The sequence below is a fragment of the Triplophysa dalaica genome, chromosome 21 (genome assembly GCF_015846415.1).
Source record: "Triplophysa dalaica isolate WHDGS20190420 chromosome 21, ASM1584641v1, whole genome shotgun sequence".
NCBI lineage: Eukaryota > Metazoa > Chordata > Actinopteri > Cypriniformes > Nemacheilidae > Triplophysa > Triplophysa dalaica.
Genome location: NC_079562.1, coordinates 732,444 through 753,414, shown reverse-complemented (window position 1 = coordinate 753,414; position 20,971 = coordinate 732,444). Strand labels below are relative to the sequence as shown.

General features: G+C 38.7%; 2 protein-coding genes across 3 annotated transcripts; one reads left to right on the top strand and one right to left on the bottom strand.

The window, feature by feature from the left end:
- The first annotated feature begins 4,050 nt into the window (after nt 1–4,050).
- ero1b (endoplasmic reticulum oxidoreductase 1 beta) lies at nt 4,051–14,805 on the top strand. 2 transcript variants are annotated; one of them, XM_056735615.1, is made up of 15 exons: nt 4,051–4,470; nt 5,766–5,885; nt 6,484–6,567; nt 6,771–6,812; nt 7,915–7,997; nt 8,083–8,156; nt 8,246–8,366; nt 8,989–9,050; nt 9,147–9,173; nt 9,381–9,473; nt 9,575–9,821; nt 10,290–10,359; nt 11,001–11,087; nt 12,453–12,586; nt 13,113–14,805. In XM_056735615.1, exons 1-15 carry the CDS (start codon nt 4,303–4,305, stop codon nt 13,171–13,173), a joined length of 1,473 nt encoding a protein of 490 aa, XP_056591593.1. In that variant the 5' UTR covers nt 4,051–4,302; the 3' UTR covers nt 13,174–14,805. The 2 variants fall into 2 exon arrangements, with proteins under 2 accessions (XP_056591593.1, XP_056591594.1); XM_056735616.1 differs by lacking the exon at nt 4,051–4,470 and adding an exon at nt 5,305–5,517.
- Nucleotides 14,806–14,951: 146 nt separating this feature from the next.
- Nucleotides 14,952–20,869, bottom strand: gpr137bb (G protein-coupled receptor 137Bb). Its single transcript, XM_056735617.1, has 7 exons — nt 20,159–20,869; nt 19,156–19,205; nt 18,860–19,082; nt 16,867–17,016; nt 16,505–16,633; nt 16,303–16,424; nt 14,952–16,168 (listed from the first exon to the last, which is right to left on the bottom strand). Exons 1-7 carry the CDS (start codon nt 20,531–20,533, stop codon nt 16,060–16,062), a joined length of 1,158 nt encoding a protein of 385 aa, XP_056591595.1. The 5' UTR covers nt 20,534–20,869; the 3' UTR covers nt 14,952–16,059.
- Between the last annotated feature and the right edge of the window lie 102 nt (nt 20,870–20,971).

Genomic DNA, 20,971 nt, shown 5'->3' with positions numbered 1-20,971 from the left:
CATGTATTGAGACAGCAGAAGATTACTAACAGAAAGCAGAAAATAAATGAACCTGAATTATTAAAACGGAAGTCAATAAAGACATGAATATGTGTTCACTGTAGAGTAAATATTGTACAGAGTAAGTTGCCACTGCCACATTCAATTGTTTGCAAAGATGAAGCTTAATTAATACAAGCATTTATTAATCCTATACAATCAAGAGCAAATCCAGTTACAGTATTTTATTAAATGCTTAAACAAATTAATGAACTCTACAAAAATAAAAGTCTATGTAATAAATTAACTAGGAAAATAACAAACACGTTTATCAGAATTATTTGCAAGTATAAAGCATATTGTTAGTATTTGATATATCTTTAACGTGCAATACATTTTAAAACAAATGTGAGTTGTACGCTTTTGTGCATGACTCAGTTATCAATAAATGTTAATGAATTGATGTGAATCTTCCAGCCGTGTATCCTGCGGCTGTTTAGTGAAATCATGAGCTTGTATCATATCCAGAGCTGTATACTTCACATCTCTGAAGCCATCCTAACACCTTATCATCTGAAGAAGTACAAAAACTACACATGAGTGACCAGAGAGATAAACTATAATATGCTGTAATGAAAATGGAATATGAAATGGATATAAAAACTGAAAATTGAGTTATAAGACGTCAGCTGAATAACTCACCACACAATGTGTCAGAATTCTGCGACATGTTTAAAAACTCATCCATTTCAATCAGTTCCCATCTGCCGACCTCTCTCTTTATCAGCTTTATCAGCTCAGTAAGATTTTCATCATCTGGAACTGAAGTCGAAAGGACAAATATAAAGCAAACATGTGAAAAAATGAAAGATGCCCTCTTTAAACGTGGCACTAGCAACGTCAAGGTCATGGGTTCTACATAGTACATTCATTTACACCTTTAACAATTACACGCTCGTTTGAGTCTCTTTTATTTCTCCCAAGTAAGTTTAGGATCATTTTTAACTGACATTTAAGTGAAGCACGTCTGAGATCTTCCAGTGTCAACTTACACGTTAGCGGTTTATTCATGCTATTATCACTTTCGGCATCCAAAGCTTCAGGCTCTGTTTTTCCCATTTTCCTTTTCATTCTGGTAAATCTTCCCTTAAACTCTTCTCGTAGTAACTTCAACACGTGATCATTGTAAAAATGTGTTTCCGAAGCCCTGTGTGCATCAAGACGAAAGGAGCAGTTTTCCTCCACCATCTCATCAATCTTCTGCAGCAGTTGTGTGACCTGATGCCCATTCTCTCTGTTCGAGTTGTCAAAGACGTGATATCTGTTCCCACATTTATCGATGAGCCACTGCAGGGCTTCACCTTCACTCTCGATGTGCAGCTCTATGTCTGGAAATCTGTCGCCCCACGTGAACAGAACTATGGTGTGTCTCCACACGTCCTGGCTGAAAATGTCCATGTACTCTTCAATGACCCTCTTTTGTTCTTCTTTAAACGCCGTGTCTGCGGGGATCACCAGGACCATGGCGTGAGGATATCCTGAACACTCTGATTGTTTTATGCACTCCAGAATAGCGGTGCGCACAAACCCTGGGTTGAATTTGTAAGAGACATACTTCCAGCAGCCCGGCGTATCAATCACAGTGATCTTTCTGTCGTCTACAACACCTGAATGACTTGTGCATGTTGTGGTTTTTCCCATCTTAAATATGTCATCGTTGAAGATCATGTTTCCCACAGAAGTCTTCCCTGAAACTATCCAGCCCAGCAGAACCACGACTCTCTCTTCTGACGATCCTGGTGTATTAGAAGAAACATGAGAAAATCGGAAGAAAAAAACTATTCACATCTGCACTTTTGCGATGCCACCAGCTAATTGCGTAAATTATCTAAATAAAATAAAGTTCTTGCAGTAATGTCGAAAGAGCATTTTAGGAGTTATATGTGATTGCTATGTCATTCTTAAAATGTTGCGTAGAAAAATTATAGTTTTGATTTTAGTTTTATTAATATTTTCAATTGGCTTTTATTTTTAGATTTTTTGTTGTTGTGTTAATTTTAGTTAAATTTTTAGCAAATTTGGTAAACGCTTTTGTCATTTACGATGTTTTGTGGATTTGTTATGCTGCTATAAGATTATACTTATAATTTTACTGCTTTTAACTAACTTTTTGAAGCAACATTAACATTTTTCCTTGGGTTAAGTTTCAGTGGAACATCTAGGAACGTTAAGAAATAACTCTCAAGTTTTTTTTAAAGAAAATGAAATTTTTCATTGTTTTTTACTGTAAATTGTATAGTTTTAAACAATTTGTTGTGCCACCTTGTGAAATACAAAAAAAACATTAGAGATTTTAAGACCACCATTATTAAATTATTAAACTATTGCAACATTTCTGTTAGTTAAAGTCAAATAAATGATAGACCTAATTCTTAAACTCAATAACAATGAGAAATGTTGCCTGAAAATAAATTAAATTTATAAAACAAAAAAACAGATTATGAATTGAAATATGAATATAACAACAATCCAAAAAAGAAACTAAAACAAATCATGTCTTTGTGCTTACGTGTTTTTCAGGACAGTTTTCTTTTATCTTCCATCATTCGTTTTCTGACTTCTGATTTTGTTTTGTTTTTATCTCTCTTTCTCAGAATCTCAATCAGCCGGTCCTGACAGGGATCAAAGTACATGTTGTTGTTTGCTGCGACCACACCATCCATCTTCATGAGCAGCTCTTGAACTCCATTTTCTGTATTTTCCATATCAAGCACATGATATCTGCCAGCGCATTTCTGTAGGATCTGCTGCACATCATCTCCTTGCTCCTCGACACACTTGTGTTTCTAAGAAGATGTTTGTGTGAAGATCAACAGGGTGTGACTCCAGATTCTCTCACCAAACAGACTCATGTGATCTTCAAAGCTGATTCTGTCCTCATCACTGAAAGATGAAGTGAGATCGATGACCGGGAGAAACACCTGAGGTCCTGGTGGACACAAGAAGACGCTGCAAACCAGTTCATGTTTAAGAACTTCTGGTGAATCTTGCAAACCAAACACCTGCCACCATGATGGAGTGTTGATCAAAATGATCTTTCTGCCATTCACGTCTCCCTGTCTGCTCACAGAATCCACAAAGAACCTGTCGAATTCAACATTCTTTCCTAAAATAGTGTTTATGACTGACTCTTTGAGAGATTTGTCGGATCCCAAAACAACAGCTCTTATCACTGAAAGAAACAAACATTTTGGTTACAGATGTAATGATATCTCTTTAATATCTCAGTGAGACTAAATGGAGAGCAAATGGAAATTCTCATCTGAGTCTCAGATATTTGTCATGAGAAAAAAAAGAAATTTCACAAACGTTTCCATTTTCAGAAGAGATCTGTTAACTGAGCTCAGATTTGTCACGCTTTATTTCCATCCGAGACTAAACATCCGAGACTAAATTGATATTTGAATTATATTTCACATACACATTTAACAACATTTTAAACACGATCACATCTTACCAGATTGCTTGTAAACTTCATCGTCCATTTTCTAATTTTATGTAATCCAAACAAAGTCTATTAAAAACTACAAACAAAAATCAAACAAGTACAAATGTATTACTCTGACGGGCAGGAGGAATGCAGGTACGTCCCAACCTGTCTCAATACATGTAGCCTATGTGTTTATCCATCAAGACATGAGGCATGAAAGCATTTTTTTCTGCGTTTGAAACCAGATTATCAGGTTATACTTGTTAAAATGTTCATTTCATGTTTCAATTTTTCCATTGTATCGCCAACACCCAGTACGCTATTGTATTCTAAACTTACAGAAAATCACCTGTAGTGAAATCAGAATTTTACTGTGGTTAATCATTTTTCACACTGCTTACTACGTTTCTACATTATAATGTTAAAATGACCTACGGGCATTTTTTCCTTATAAAAAGGTCAGTCAATGAATTAAATTAAGTAATGCTAATTGATGGACTCAACAGTCTTTATGCTACAACTAGAACACATCTGTCAGTCACGCTCTTACCCCGCCCACTAAAAACATCCCCTGCGTCTAGACACGCCCCCACTCTCTGTAGGGTTTTCTTCCTTCCTTCTTGTATCGATGCTGCAATTTTCACAATAGTTTGGGTAACATGTTTTGTCGGATATAGTTTGTCTCTCATGGCCGTGTAGCGCGTGACTGTTGTTTAACTTAAGTGAAACATATGTATCCGTAAATGTCGCGTTTCCTTTGAGCGCAGCAGGAAGTTCGAATTTGATCATCATCTGTTTATGTTTGGATTCCTAAAAACGGAATTGCATCTGACATGGTAAAACATACGATGCAAACGCCCGGACTCTTGATTTTATTGGGTTTGTGCTTCTGTCATTTCGGCTGGGGATGGTTTCAAAACAACGCGAAAACCAAAAGTCAACAGCACGAACCCGCGCACACAAGCACTTCCGACAGCCAGGACCAGAGCTGCCTGTGTCATGTAAGTTTATTTTACATTCTAAATAAGCGACAGGTTCACATAAACGCTAGTAATACAAATCCGGGCTGTTGTTATCGGTAATATTTCACATTTTCGATGTAGTTCACGGTATTTCTGGCATGTTCTACTGTCGCGTGGATATGACGTCAACACGTCCGCAGTTTGCTGCATAGTACTATGTAATTTTAATTGATGTACTTATTGTTTTTACCCTTGACATAAAATGTACTTTTTTTCAATTTATACCCCAAGTTATACTGTAAATATTATTTTATTTTTCTTGTGTACGTTTATACAACTTTTGTACTCGATTGTTCAATGAGTTGTGTATTTTTTGTACGCTTTTGTAAATTGTACAAAAACTGCATAGTTAGGATGTTTGTTTAAGTAACGGATGCTATTTAAATACATCATTGTTAATGTCTTACATATTTCAATATGGTTTTTTAAATCGTCTATTTGGTTGACAGCGGCGGTTATCGTTCACTATCATATACAATTTTATTTAACACTGAAATTACGGCGTCAGATCGCGATTACATAGAAACGTTTCCGAGTGTTGTGTATGTAACGTCTGCATCAAAACACAATATATATAGCGCAGGCAAGCCTCCCGTTATTCAGCGTGGTGTCGCCTCATTGGTTCACGAACGAAGCTCACACGAGCGGGATTTGTAGTTTTTCGCAACATCCTTTTCCATACACCGCAGCGTTGAGCTCGTTCGCATAAAACTACAGCGCGACGCAGGGGGGCAGGGTCTGGTGGGAACGTCACTGTGTTTGGAGGCGGGGCCACGAGTCTGGATTTGCACGCGGTATTTGGTTGAGTTTGACAGCTCATGTCTATCAGTGACGATCTCTAATGAGAATAAACTCACTGATGCGCTGCGTGACCTGAACCAGCTGCTGCAAACTGCACTAAGACTGCAGCGCGCGCCCAACACACAACACAAAGTTTCTATAGGAATGGCTGGAAACAGAAGCAGTTTTTTGGAAATATGTCTGTTTGCTCTTTTTGGATTGTTCGGACTTTTAGATTCAGAGCAGGTCAGATAAAGTTCATTATGTTTACATTTCTCCAGTCTGAACGTCTTCTGTTTATCTATTTTAATAGAGCATTGGTTTGTTTAAATGTATTTCTCAATTTGAATAACACAGTTATTTTGATTTATAAAGAAGTGTTCAAAGCAACACATAGACATGATTAAACAGGTGTTATGGTCACAGTGTCAGTATTAATAGTTTTCCACTTTTCACCAGATGTGTGGTTTTATTACAGATGTGTCTTCTCTCAGTTGACAGGTGTTTTGGACGACTGTTTCTGTGACATTGAGAGCATCGACGTCTTCAACAACTTCAAAATATATCCCCACATTAGAAAACTCACAGAAAGAGATTTCTTTCGATACTACAAGGTAAAATATATATTTTTCCATTTATTTGAGAGACCAACTATTATCTAGATCGTTCAACAGAATTTCTCATTTCAGCCAGACCGATTAATTTTTATAAGTATTGTGTTTTGTATTATTCATCAAATATTTGTGATCAGCCGACGCAGGTCACCATCTGGATCGAAAGCAATAATCAAACGTTTATGTATAAGCTGTGTTGAATGTACAGTATGCTGTATTGTTTGGCATAAAAGAAATAGATGAGAGAAAGCAGACAGATTTCAGTCTTAAGATGATCATGTATATGAAGCAGTTGATGAATTACAGTGACGTGTGTGATACATGTGTCCAACAGCGTTAGCATGATGTCAGAGATGTTTGCTGACGTGACTCTAAGCATTCATCCAGCTGTTCACACAAATCACACTTTTAGCTTTTTAGTACACCAGAAATGACACAAACTTACTTCTGCAATTGTATTATCTGTTCTTGCTTTTCATGTTTTCAATTTTGTTTTAAAAGAGTGTTGTTGTCATGTTCAGAAAACAATCCGTGTGTTGTTGCTTTTTTGTGTGTAGTTTTAAACACAACATAAAGTGACAGTGGTGTGTATTCACAGGTGAATCTGAAGCGTCCGTGTCCATTCTGGCCAGACGACAGCCACTGCGCAATTAAAGACTGTCACGTAGAGCCGTGTCCAGAGGTCAGAGTTCAACATCGACCTGTCCAAAAACACACAACATCAAACAGTAAAACACTCGGTGCTACTGCTTTAATAGAACGATCTAGAAAAATCTGAGTTGTTATGAGGTTGAATGCAGTTTAATTAGGAAATGTAGTCTATTGTAGAGATATTTGAAGTAGTTCAGTTATTTTGCTGTATATGTATTTACTTTTTTCTTTCAGAGTAAAGTTCCTGTAGGGATTAAATCTGGCAACCATAACAAGGTGAGAGACATTGAGTTCAGTATCTTCTGCTTTTGGTGTAAATCTTGTGTATTTAAGTGTCCTGTGCATTCAGACTTTGGTGTTGTCAGGTGTTGTTTGTGACTGTGTTTAAGTGGTACGGCTGGCTGAACAGGTCGGTCACATTATGTGTGTTTAGTTTACTAAAGGTCTGGAGGTTTTGTGTAATGGACCAGAAGAGTGTGTTATACGTGTAGTTATATTTGTCGTGAACTTAGAGCGTTCACGCATGAGAGAAAAACAGACCTCAAGAACATCTGTGCAGAAACCAATAAACCCTTTATCGCCTGAGCGAACTCACTGTCGCCCGTGTGTAAAGTTTGTGTAACATATGTTACCTTAAGGCTGTTTTTTAAAACAGTGACACCAAACTGGATGCTCCGATTCGATTCCGATTCACAAGCTCTTGATTCGAGTCAATGATTATAGATTTAAAGGCGGGGTGTCCGATTTCCGGATTACGCTTGTTTAGTCGGGCCGAGTACCAAAACACCCTTGTAGCCAATCAGCAGTGAGGTTGACATTAGTCGAGCCGAGCACTGACAAAAGTGAAAGATGGTGGTAATGGTGTTTGAACATCAACAACGGCTCTGAGAAATTGGACACCCTACCTTTAATAAAATGAGAATGAAGCAATGAATGAACGAGAAGCTCCCTGTCGTAACATCCACCTGTTGTAGAACACACAAGATATTAAATATGATCGTTAGATTGTTTAATTGATTCTTTTCTACCCCCTTATTCTGCTCAAAAACAAAAAAGAAACTCCTTTTTCATTATTTTCATTATCATAATTTCTTCATTGAAATTTATGATTTCAGTTTTTTTCTTTTCTGTGTTTTATGTTTACATATGTAACGTTATACATACTATTGAAACGCATCCCTTGTGCTACTTCAAAATAAATGTTTATAATAGTTTAATAATAATTAGTTTTGGGGTCCTGTGTTTGTTTACTAACTAACAGAATACATGATTTATTAAATATTACTTGTATTTACATTTGTGGATTAATATCTATGACAGTACAATATCAGCATCCTGTATGTTGTTATGTTGTGTGTTTATTTCTTGTCTCTGTTAGTACTCTCAAGCTGCTAACAACATCAATGACGTGAGAGAGTGTGAACAGGCACATGAGCTGGGTGCCATCAACAGCACGCTCAGGTAAAACACACACACACGTCACAGTTCACAACTGTCTTTAAACGCACATACTGTATACACACATGTTTGTGTTGTTGTTGTTCAGTAATCAGAGTAAAGAGGCGTTTGTGGCCTGGGCTCACCACGATGATGCTCAGGATCATTTCTGTGCTCTTGATGGTGAGAATCATTCTCTACATTTACTCTGATGGGTCAGACTGATGTACTGCAGACAGAAGACTCACAAGTGTGTGTGTGTCTGTGTGTAGATGAAATGTCTCCAGAGGCAGAGTATGTGGATCTACTGTTCAACCCAGAGCGATACACCGGATACAAGGGCCCTTCAGCCTGGAGAGTGTGGAACAGCATTTATGAGGAGAACTGCTTCAAGTGAGACACACACACAAATACACACAGACACACACACGCTTTTAAACACAGACAAATACAAATACTCACAAACTACTCCAGCACACACACATGTTCTTCTTGATTACACACAAACACACACTACTTGTATACACACATTCAACTCATATACACACAACTGTCATACACACACACACACACACTTTTATAAGCAGAAATTGTACTCAAATACACACAAGCTACTCCAATACACACACACATTAATGTGTCTGTGTGATTATAGACAGACAGACACACACTACTTGAATACACATAATTAACTCAAATACACACAAATATCATACAAACACGTAGACATTTTACTTTCAAACATACACACACACACACATACACTATTTTTATACACAGCCATTCTACTGTTATACTCACAAATACACACAAACTACTCCAGCACACACACACATGTTCTTCTTGATTACACATATTCAACTCAAATAACTGTCATACACACACACACACATTTTACTGTCACACAAACACACACAGACATATTCTACCACACCCATTCAGTCTGCTGTAGCACACACACACACACACTGTTGTGTTGTGTTTTGGAGGTGATGTGTGTTTCTTGTATTTTCAGGCCGAGGTCAGTGTATCGTCCTCTCAATCCTTTAGCTCCCAGTTGTGGTGGTGATGATGATGGTGAGTTGATTGGTTGTGTTCAGTCTTGATGCTCTCAGATCAGTGTGAAGTGTTGATTGTGAGTGTTGACTGGTGGTGTTTGTGGTGTCGTCACAGGTGAAGGCTTCTACACATGGCTGGAAGGTAATTTAACTTCATGCAGTTAAACAGGCTCTGAAACATTCAGCACATTGTGTTGTTCTGTGCTCTGATATTTTACTGAATCAACACGCTCATACACAAACACATGACACACTGCTTTATAAGCCCACAACACAGCACACAAATACACACGGGTCATTTAATACCGAGGTAGATGTGGATGTGAGTCTGATTGTATTGTGAACGCAGGTCTTTGTTTGGAGAAGAGAGTGTTCTACCGGCTCATATCCGGCCTTCACAGCAGCATCAACATCCATCTGTGTGCACAACACCTGCTGGACGGTAAACAGCTCGTCCTCGCGTCCTTAAAACACAACACAACGTCCCAGTGCTTTTGTGTCCAATCATCTCTGAGATCTGTTCCTGTCTCTGTTTTCTCACAGAGGGTTGGGGGAAGTCAGTCTGGGGTCCCAACGTGCACGAGTTCCGGCAACGCTTCGACCCGGCGGAGACGAAGGGCGAGGGCACACGCAGACTGAAGAACCTGTACTTCCTGTACCTGATCGAGCTGAGAGCGCTCTCTAAAGTGACTCCGTACTTCGAGCGCTCCTTCATTAATCTGTACACTGGAAACACACAAGAGGACTCGAGCACCAAAGACCTGCTGCTGGATATTCTCAACGAGACCAGGTGAGACACGCATGATCATATGTTTCATACAATAATACCACACTTTCAAATGAAGAGTTTGGTTCCAAAACGTGATAAACGCCATTTTTAAGAAAAGAGTTTCCGCAAAAATCGGTATCGTATCAGGTCTGTATTGAAATGTCAATTAAAAATGTTAGGCTAAATGCGATATCCGCCGTGTTATTCTGTCATGTTTTCTCAAATCAAAATCTGGATTAGAATTTTTTCTGTTACTAGAAGCTTAAGATGCTGTGTGAAACTTTGAAACAGATAATAGTGGTTTTCATCGTGCCACTTTTTTTGTAAAGAAAACACATTTTTACTCGATTTAATCAAAGTGGATTTTTACTCCTGGTATAGCGTAGTATTTACACAAGTGCTTTAGAGTACAGCATGGTATCATTTCATCATTGATGTGTTTAAAGTGTCAAAAGCTGTTGATCATGTATGAAGCGTGTGTGTCTGCAGAGCGTTCCCCATGCACTTTGATGAGAGCTCTATGTTTGCTGGCCACAAAATTGAGGCGAAGATATTGAAGGTGAACATCATTCTTTCATCATCATCATCATCATCTCTTGACCCTGTCTCTCTTTATCTCTTCCCACTGTTACTCAGTTTGCGTTATCTTCTGTCACCCTCACTCGCCCTCAACTTTTATTTTCAGTTTAATACTTATATATACTCATAATGTTGCCAAAACATTACACAAATAATGTCGTCTATCTCTCTCTCTCAGCATTTTTCACACTCTCACCCTCTTTGCAGAACAGAAACCGGTTGTGAGCCACACGGGAACTTTCATTTGGTTTCAGTATGACTAAACAGGTTTAATCTGTCTGATGATTATTTGTGGTAGTGTTGGAGGAGGAGAGTTGATCAGATAGTCAGAACAGATGTGTCAGAAGAAAAGGATCCGGTGGAAATCATTTAGAGAAATGACACATGATATAGACTCATGAATGGCACGTGCTAAGACGTGCTAATAAAATATTTCAAATTCACATTTCTTGTCCAGTTTTTTTCTCATGTGGCAAATAGCCGTGTAATAAACCCCTTCAGTGTGATACAAGACCCTCGCTTCACGTCCTGATCACACTGTTGGGAATTATTTCTGCCGTAACAACCGGCTGCCTGTATGTTATTCCTCACGTAACGTCTGTCATTGGTTTTGTGCTTCAGGAAGAGTTTCGTCTTCATTTTAAGAACATCTCTCGTATCATGGACTGTGTGGGATGCAGTAAATGTCGACTATGGGGAAAACTGCAGGTAAACACTGACGTCTTCCTCTCACATCACTGTATCTTATGATCTTATTATCAGACAGCGACCTGTCAAATTTCAAATTTCACAAAAGCATTCTTCTTCTACCTTAGAGATGATGCCAAATTAGGAAATATTTTATGTGTTGCTGATGCAGAAAAGCTTATTCGTGCATTTGTGACCTCAAGACTTGACTATTGTAATGCTCTACTCAGTGGTTGTCCTGTATCATCAATAAACAAACTAGTACAACATTGCTGATAGTATCACACCTAACGTTGTTGTTACGATGCAACCTTGTGTAAAAATCTAATTTAAATCTGTCACTAATGGTTGCAGGCATGTTGTGCAAATAGTATAACGTTACGAGTTTAACAGTTCATTCATGTTTAGAGCAGAGCTGTGACTGTAAGCTGTTGTGTGAACAGAGCACCATGAAGTAAATGTGAAGAGTTCATTTGCAAAAACAGAGCTCTGTTCATTTTCATGTTTCATTTTTTACTGTACATTCTAAGTAAGACCATTTAAACAGTTGGATTGTTTTGATTAAGTAATATTAACAAAACAATAATACAGATAAGTAACACAGTAAAAACACAATAAACATGATTTATGAAATGAACAAAAACAGAGTTGTCTGGTTTAGCAAATAAACTCTTCATGTGTTTGTCTATTCTAGACACTTTTAGCAGACCGTGGACTATTCTGATTATGTGCACTGAATAATATGAAATACAAATTGTAATAATTATATAAATACATATAAACTATGACTTTTTATAATATATAGCGTTGGGGGGTCTCCCATCATTGTCATCAATTGTCCCTGCATTAAGTATCGTATTGACTTTAAAGTTCTTTTAATGATTTATAAAGCCTTTAAGGGTTTAGCCCCTACCTACATAACAGAGCTTCTGTCACATCACGCTCTCTAAGATCTAAAAACTATGGACTTCTGATAACACTTAGAATAACTCAATCATCCAAAAGGGGTCGAGCTTTCTCACACAGCACCTCACCTCTGGAATAGCCTTCATTATAGTATTCCAGGGTCAGACAAACGCTCACAATTTAAATCTAGATTAAACACACATCTTTTCAGCCAAGCTTTCACTAATGCATAACATGCTAAATAAACCACCGGGAGACTGCGTTTATTAGATATTATTGACTAGAATGATCTTGCTTGGTCTGTAAACACCATGCACTGTGCTGTGTTTGACCTTTTTTGTTTTTTTCTATTTTTCTTATTGTCTCCTGTAAAGCTGCTTTGGAACAATGCACATTGTGAAAAGTGCTATATAAATAAAATTGAATTGAAATTAAATTGTTATGAGTCATGTAAGCAACTGAAAGCTGATGTCCCATCAGACACAGGGCCTGGGAACGGCTCTGAAGATTCTGTTTTCTGAGAAAGAGATCAATAACCTTCCAGAAAACAGCCCGTCCAAAGGCTTCCAGCTCACACGACAGGAGATTGTGGCTCTGTTCAATGGATTCGCCAGGTGAACCATCATTTACATCTGACTTCATCAGCTCATATTTGAATGATTGTGATGTGTTGACTCTCTCTCTCTTACTCTTACTCTCGCTCTCTCTCTTACTCTCGCTCCCTGTCTCTATCTCTCTCTTACTCTCCCTCTCTCTATCTCTCTCTCTCTCTCCTTCGCTCTCACTCTCCCTGTCTCTATCTCTCTCTTACTCTCCCTCTCTCTATCTCTCTCTCCTTCGCTCTCACTCTCCCTCTCTCTATCTATCTCTCTGTCTCGCTCTCTCTCTCTCTCTCTTACTCTTACTCTCCCTCTCTCTATCTCTCTCTCTCTCTCTCCTTCGCTCTCACTCTCCCTCTCTCTATCTATCTCTCTGTCTCGCTCTCTATCTCTCTCTCTCCTTCGCTCTCTCTCTCGCTCTCTCTCTCTCTCTCCCTCTATCTCTCTCTCTCTCTCCTTCGCTCTCTCTCTCGCTCTCTCTCTCTCTCTCCCTCTATCTCTCTCTCTCTCTCCTTCGCTCTCCCTCTCTCTTTGGCTTCAGACTCTCCACCAGTATAAAAGATCTGCAGAACTTCCGCACTCTTCTGAAGGACAACAGGTAACACACCTCTAGGGCACCGGCCCGTTGGACTCTGCAATAGTCTTATCCTCCCCAGAATAAGACTCGTCTCAGGTACTGCTGACGTCCGGCAGAACCCGTTCCACTAGATCACATCTCACATCCTTCTGCTCTGCTTTTTATGCTTCAACGGTAAAAACAAAACAAAAAACAGGCTTAAGAGACACGAGATCTCTGCTTCCGGCTCTTGAAAATTCCAAAAATCCGATGTTTGACTTTTCATACTCACTTTGCCTACAAATCACAACATTGTGTGTTCCTGCCAGTCTCAACTGTACTTTCAGTCTTTTTGTGATTCAGGAGGAGAGTGGTTTGTAATGAAAGAGTTGAGTGAAATATGTTCATGTTCGCTGTGTGCGTGTGCGCTTGTGTGTGTGTGTGTGTGTGTGTGTGTGCCTGCGTGTGTGTGCACGCTTGCAAGTGTTTGTGTGCCAGCATGTGTGTGCCTGCGTGTGCTTGCGTGCGTGTGTGTGTGTATATAGACATTCATAAGGAAGACTTTCTGTCTGTGGGACCATAGAATAAAGGAAAGAGTTCTTGGAGAAAAAACTGTTCTGTCTTTATATTCAGATACACTGTAATGGAAAGTGGGAAGGAGTCATGTGACCCGAAATTTATTTATAACATTCTTCAACATGTTTTTCATTTTTGTTTAATGGAAGAAAGTCAGACATGGTTGAGTAAATGATGACAGAATGGTTTGGATGAACATTTCCTTTAAATGTATAAGAGACTTGAAGAAGTGGATGTAGCTTTGAAGTTTTACATGTTTAGGCAACAGATGACAAGCAATAATATTTACTGACCGATCACGCGACGCCAAAAAAAGAACAGAAGAAGATTTTTAAAGGATGTAAAGTTCTAGTTTGAAAGTTCTAAGTTTATATTTATAGTCGAGCTGCTGTAAGGATTCTTCAAATGTGACCTGTTCAAGTTCTCAGAGTTTAGAAGTTTTCTGCATACGTCCTCTTCATGTTTCTGTTTCAACCTGTGCTTCTGACCTCAAGACATCATCTGAACATGTGCCGACTTTTCATCTGTGATGTGTGTGTGTGAGTCACTGTTGTCTGAAATGTCTGATATATAACACAATCTTTTTTTTCTCTTTGTTTTGAGTTTAATAATTCTTTAAAAATAAGTGTGTGTGTGTTTGTGTAAGCAGTGTCTGCCTTAATAAACTGGACGTGGAGAGAAATACTGTAACCCTGCTCATGTCTGTCAGACGGTGGTAAGGACAGATGAGATTTGACATTCATGTGTATTTAAGGGGTTCATTGGCGCTCTGTCAGAGGAGCAAAAACATGTTTCTGAATGACTGTAACAGAAATACAATGTCAGAATAATGTGCATCCTTCAGATGTGTTATGAAGATGAAGTCAATCAAAGAAATTCAGACCTGTCAATGGCCATGTGCATTTTTTTGGAAGGGTAACAACAGTGTTTAAACAACATCTGAAACATTCATCTGCCCATTACAACCTCAGTTCTGTGCCTGTCTTAGGTCACTTTCAAAGAACATCTTTTCAAGCCAAGATTTAAATAAGACAAAGATGCTTCTGTATTGTGTGTTTAAATATTTATTTAAACAGGAATAAATTGATCTGGTTTTCCTTCAGATTTTTGTAATTTCTGTGTTTATACTTTTCTCACATCATATTAGCCTTTTTAACGGTTTATCATTTATGATTAAAGGTGAGAAAACATCTTCATAACAAATCACATTCACCACATAAAATAAAGTGTTTATCATAAATATAATTTATACCTCAGTAACATACATTCAATTATTTCATATTCCTACTGATAGTGTTATACACAGAAACAGATTAATCACAGATCGTGTTTAAGTGAGATATGATCCATAATCTCATACTACTCTTACTTTTATTGCAGTGTGCATGTTTTGTGTAATATGCAAATATTCTCTATGTACGTTTGTACAGTGTGTTGTGTATATATATTTATATAGAATATATGTTTTTACTGAATGAGATACCAGAGCAATGCACTGAACTTAATTTCCAGATAAATATTTACACAAATATCAAAGTGTCGTAGAATATCAAGACACGATTTTTAAAATTCATTGCTTGACTCATTACCGTATCATGGCTACTATTGTGAACTAAAACTATTAAAACATTTAAAATATAACAATGATTTGATTAAAATGAGGCAATGATTAAATTTTTTTGAAAAAAGTAAATAAATAAATATTAAATGACAATAGCACATGACAAAATACACAATTTAAGGAAACACTGAAACTAAAAATATAAAATAAGTCAAATTCATCATATTAATAAAACAAAATAAAAATGATATATCGTCAAGATTGTTTTTAAAGCATGCAGCGTATTATGGTAACATGACAGCAGCGAAGTGCACTGCTGTATGAAAGTGTTTATTGTTGCATACTGCATACTTTACTAGTATGTAAAAGTATGCAGTCTGTCAGTATTCCAATCCAAACACGGCCTCTCTGAGCTGCTGGATCGTCATTCTGAGGACGGTAACCATGACAATGTGCATCACTCTTGATTCAGTTTCCAAGGCAACCAGGCCTACGGTTGTCTCTCATTTTGACACGTGTGTATGTGGGTGTTTAAAGTGCGGTGCATCTCAGATTCACACATAACTGGAGTACAGAATTTAGACTAGAGGCACAGTTCACCCAAAAACGAGAATTCTGTCAACATTTTCTAACCCTCGTGTCATTCTAAACCCGTATGACTGAAGAAGATATTTTGAAGAACAACATTGAACAGAAAATCATTTCATAATATTTTCCACTGAGGAAAAGAGTCACATACAGGTTTACTAACACACAGGGATGATGACAGAATTATAATTTCTGGGCGACCTATCCCTAACGGTGGAGTCCCACTGTTGCCGTGGACGACCGCTGATCGTCTCCTCCCAGATGGACCAGAAAACTGCTGCTGCGGCTGCTCCAGTCATAACCGTCAGAACATAAACTACACAGAAAGAAATGAGTGGTACAATGACCAATGGTTACCATAGTAACAATGACAGACTCCCATAGTTCCTACAGCTGTTCTAACCAGAATATGTGATTGTACAGAAGTGTTTGTTGTCTGGACGGGTTCACCTGGTGGATGTGGCTGTAGGGTGGGAGACCCAGGCCAGATCATCGTCGCTGTCGTAACGTCTGGGGTTGTCGAAGAAATAGGGTCTGTTTGTGAACACGTGACTGGGGATGGCAGAACCGCTCTACAATGGTCCAGAACACACATCCGTATGAGATTTGAACATCATGCACATTCAACTTCAACACACAGGGTTTAACTCACCTTGTCTTGTGCGGGTTTGCGGACCCTGAAGAAAAAGACCACCAGGGACGTGGGCAGCAGTTCCCACACGAAGAGAATGACTCCAAACACCACATAACCGGCATCACCCAGACTGGACCTGAGATCCGCCTGCGGGAGCAGAGACATCATGGAATTCACTTCAAGATTTTTACAGGCATGTTGGTGTGTGTCATACAGAGAGAGAGAGAGAGAGAGAGAGAGAGAGAGAGAGAGAGAGAGAGAGAGAGAGAGAGAGAGAGAGAGAGAGAAACAGACAGAGAGAGAGAGTGATGGAGAGAGAGTGACGGAGAAAAAGAGAGCAAGAGAGAGAGAGAGAGAGAGAGAGAGAGAGAGATGCTCACCTGATCAGACACGTTGTACCAGTCGTAATCAAACGAGTTTAAGGTCTCTATGTCTGTCAGAGCCAAGACCACTAAATTATAACAAGCCCGTGATGCGTACAGCAATACAACCGTGAGTCCGATCAGGGTCACCTGACACACAGATGTTCCCTGAGACAGAACAAAAGTCAAGAATCAGTCAGTAATCGTCCCCTGAAATCTCATCATTTCATTATTTGGTTTGTTTGTAAAGCGATCTTCACGATTTTGCAATGTTTCGACGCAGCTGTACAGATTGAAACACATTACGGAAGAAAAACGGGGAATAGGAATAAAAAGAAAATTATAAAGGGGCATTTTCTTACAGAATACACAGGTGCATTAGTGCATTTATTCCTATTCCCCGTTTTTCTTCCGTAATGTGTTTCAATCTGTACAGCTTTCCTGTAGCTCTGTGGTAAGAGCATTGCGTTAACAACGCAAGGTTGTGGGTTCGATCCCAGGGGATTGCAAATGCCTATGTAAAATGTATAGGATAAAGCCATGTAAGTCGCGTTGGATAAAAGCGTCTGCCGAACGCCTAAATGTAAATGTAAAATGTAATGTACATCCTAAAACTATCTACAGAATAAAAATGTAGGATTTTATCTTCATTATTACAATTATTACACCGTCCTTTGAGATCACAAAGAATGTTGGGATAAGACTTTGAATATTGTACACGGGTCAAAATGAGTCATTTTCTAGTTTTTATTTTGCTATGTCTAGTCATTATATTCTTCTGTTAATCTCGATTTCATACAGGAGTCGTTCTATATTTCGGGGGACATTTCAGGTCAGCAAGAAAGTCAGGAAATCAGTGTTCTTTGATAAACCAGGTAGTTGAATAATATATGGCCTTAATGTCCTAAATGAAATATTTGGAAGGCTTAAGCTCGAATGACTGTTTATATAATACATTTACACTGAATTGCTGTTGATGGTAACACGGTTGACATCTTGGCCATTTTTGGGCCTTGTGCAAATTGCTGACCTTGGACTGGTAAGAAAGTGACCTTGATCAACTTATGTGTTTATATTCTTTTTCTACATATTTATTAATTTAACATGTGACGCAAGTTCAACAGAATGTGTTCAGAACACAGTTGACGGTCAATTAATCTTCTCGATGTGCAGACAATAATACGGATCAAATATTGAAGAGTTATGAAATGACATCCATTGATGCTGGACACGTGACTTTATAACAAACCAGATAAAAGATGGGTATTTGTTGGATTTTTGTATTACATGCTGGGTCAAACTGCTCATTCAGGAAACATCAGCTACAGTAGAGACACGTTTTATTCAATTTTATATTATATTTTTCTGGGGCATTTTATTCATATTAAGAACGTCAAGTTTGACAGTATCGATCTTAGCAGCCGCACTGTCACTTCACAGAACACACGACACGGCAAACTAATTTTGTAATTTTTGAAGCGTGTAGATTACTTTTTGTTTTGCGAAGTTATCATCATGTGGCGAACACAGTAGATAAGACGTGTTTAGAGGCTTCAATCTTCGCGAAGTTTCGCGCTCAGGCTCACCTTGTTCGGCTGAGACGGGGACGGGGGGTGGGGGACGTGGGTGTGCAGCAGCCGCTGAATCTGTGTCTACGAGACATGATAACCCGTCCCGGAGACAGCAGAGATGTTATTATTGTTGGATGTAAATCATAATTCAGTAATTATTTTACTAAGCTAGCTAGATAAAAGCAGGTCATGTAGCAACAAAAATAAGTTTTGGAATGAATTGGAAATCTCCCCGGATATAAAAGTGATCACAGTATAAAGTTAATGAAAAATTAGTAAAATAAAATTGATAATAGAGTCCATGGACATGACATGTACCCCTAATTATAGAATGACTGACTTTAAAGTGATGTCTGATGTTTCAAATGACACGACATCATTCTGTGTTTCCATGACACTGTCCTATATAACTCTCTATCTAAACTCTATGGAGTTTTTACCTTTGACTCCAAGTAGATGCTGGCCAGAGACATTTTGGCCACTTTATAGAGGCAGACGGCCAGAGAGACGGCGCAGAGGACGAAGAGCGAGTCATTGATGGTGACGCGCACCAGGACGATGTTCTTCACCTGCGCGTCCGTCATCTTCACCAGCAGAGCACATGTCAGATTCACCAGAAGAAACAACAAACTCACTCCAACAAACAGCAGATAGAGAGGAAACCTGCGGATGAGCGAAGAAAATCACAGATCAGATGATGATAAACGGGTGAGAGAGGGAATGTTTTGTAACTCACTTATATTTCAGCAGGTGTGGAGAATATTTGGACTTTGCTTTGAAGAAGACCTGTGAAGATAAAACAACATTTATAAGCTGAGATCTGAGATGAATGTAAGAGATGACGGCTTGTGATGCGGTTGCTAGGGTGCTTGACTGGTTGTTAGGTGTGCTCACTAGTTCTTTCACAAGATGTTACACTAAAGTTGCTCTTTTAACTATTCTATCAACAACTTTAAAACTCTCTTCATTCTGAGATAAGAAACACAGGTTCTGATCCTTTTACAAAGAAGAGTTTATTTCCCAAATGAGAATCTGTTCAAAAATCATGTTTTTTATTGTGCATTCCAATTAATATCAATGCAGTTGGTTTGTTTTGATTTAAGTCATATTAACTAAAAAGAAGTACAGCAAACTAACACAATAAAAACATGATTACATCATAAAAAAATTGATTTTTGAAATATTTTAAATACGAAGTTTTGGAATTTTGGAAACAAATTCCTCATTTATTTGACGTCTTTGTGTTGTAATATGTGACCCTGGAGAACAAACGTTATTTTTACAGTCAATTATACGAAATTGAGATTTTTACATAATCTGAATAAATAAGATTTCTATTGATGTATTCATGAGTTCATAGAATAGGACAATTTCTGGCTGATATAAACCCTATACAAAATATCTTCATGGAACATGATCTTTTAATATTCTAATGATTTTGGGCATAAAGAAAATGGATAATTTTGACCCATACAATGTATTTTGTCTTTAACTAAAAATGTTCCCGTGCTACTTAAGACTGGTTTTATACATATTGTCATGCAGATCATGAAGTCGGCGTATAAATTGTGAAACAATTGTAAATCTGAAATGGTTTGAATTCTTACAAGGACATTTTATCCTATCATAAGATTGGAAGGGAAGCTACATTCTGCAGGTCTTTATTCTGTGTGATCTTCTAGAACATTCCCCTGCTTCAGGTTCACATACATTCATTCATAACATAAAGAACGTCTGACCTGAGCGCAGTACAGGTTCATCAGACTGAGCGTGAAGAACTGCAGACACACGGGGAAGCAGTAGAGCAGCCAGAAGGAGAAAGGTCCCAGCGCGTTGGCCGTCACGCAGTCTCTGAAATAGAAGGAGAAGAGGAGCGCACGCAGCGCCGCCCACAGCAGACACAGAAAGAGGAACGCCGTCTGATAACTGAAGCGCTTGTGACGGTAGCGCAGCACCAGCCACAGCTGAGCGTAGATGAAGGCAAAGAGGATGGAGTAGAAGACGGTGTAGGCCACCGTCAGACCCAGCTTCACGTACGGAGGGATGGCCGGGCTGAGAGTCGAAGGAGAGAGGGAAGCGTTTCCCTGTCCGGCCGCTCTGGATTCATGAGCCATGATGAAGCTTCTCTCTCTCTCTCTCTCTCTCTCTCTCTGTGTGTCAGTGATGCTGATGCCGGTTTATCAGCCTGTCATCCATGAAGATCCTCACAGATGCTCAGATTCACAGTCTGTCCTCATCAGAGTCGTGAGGAGGAGAGGAGGAACAGAGGGAGGGACGCAGAGAGAATACGAGATGAGAGAGAGCAGAACAGATGCGTCACACGATCACATTATGAAGAGATGATTGGCTGGTGTATTGTGAGGAGAGTGCATGCGTTTGTGTGCGTGTGTGTGTGGGGGGGGTGATTCCATGGTTTTGTCTAAAGCAATTACAGTCAATTAATCTATTGGGCTGAAATAATACATCTATTAAATAACTACATTTTTGGGTAAATGTCACAAATCTGTCACGTCTCAAATCACACAAAAGAATCATATTTTGTTAAAGTCCCA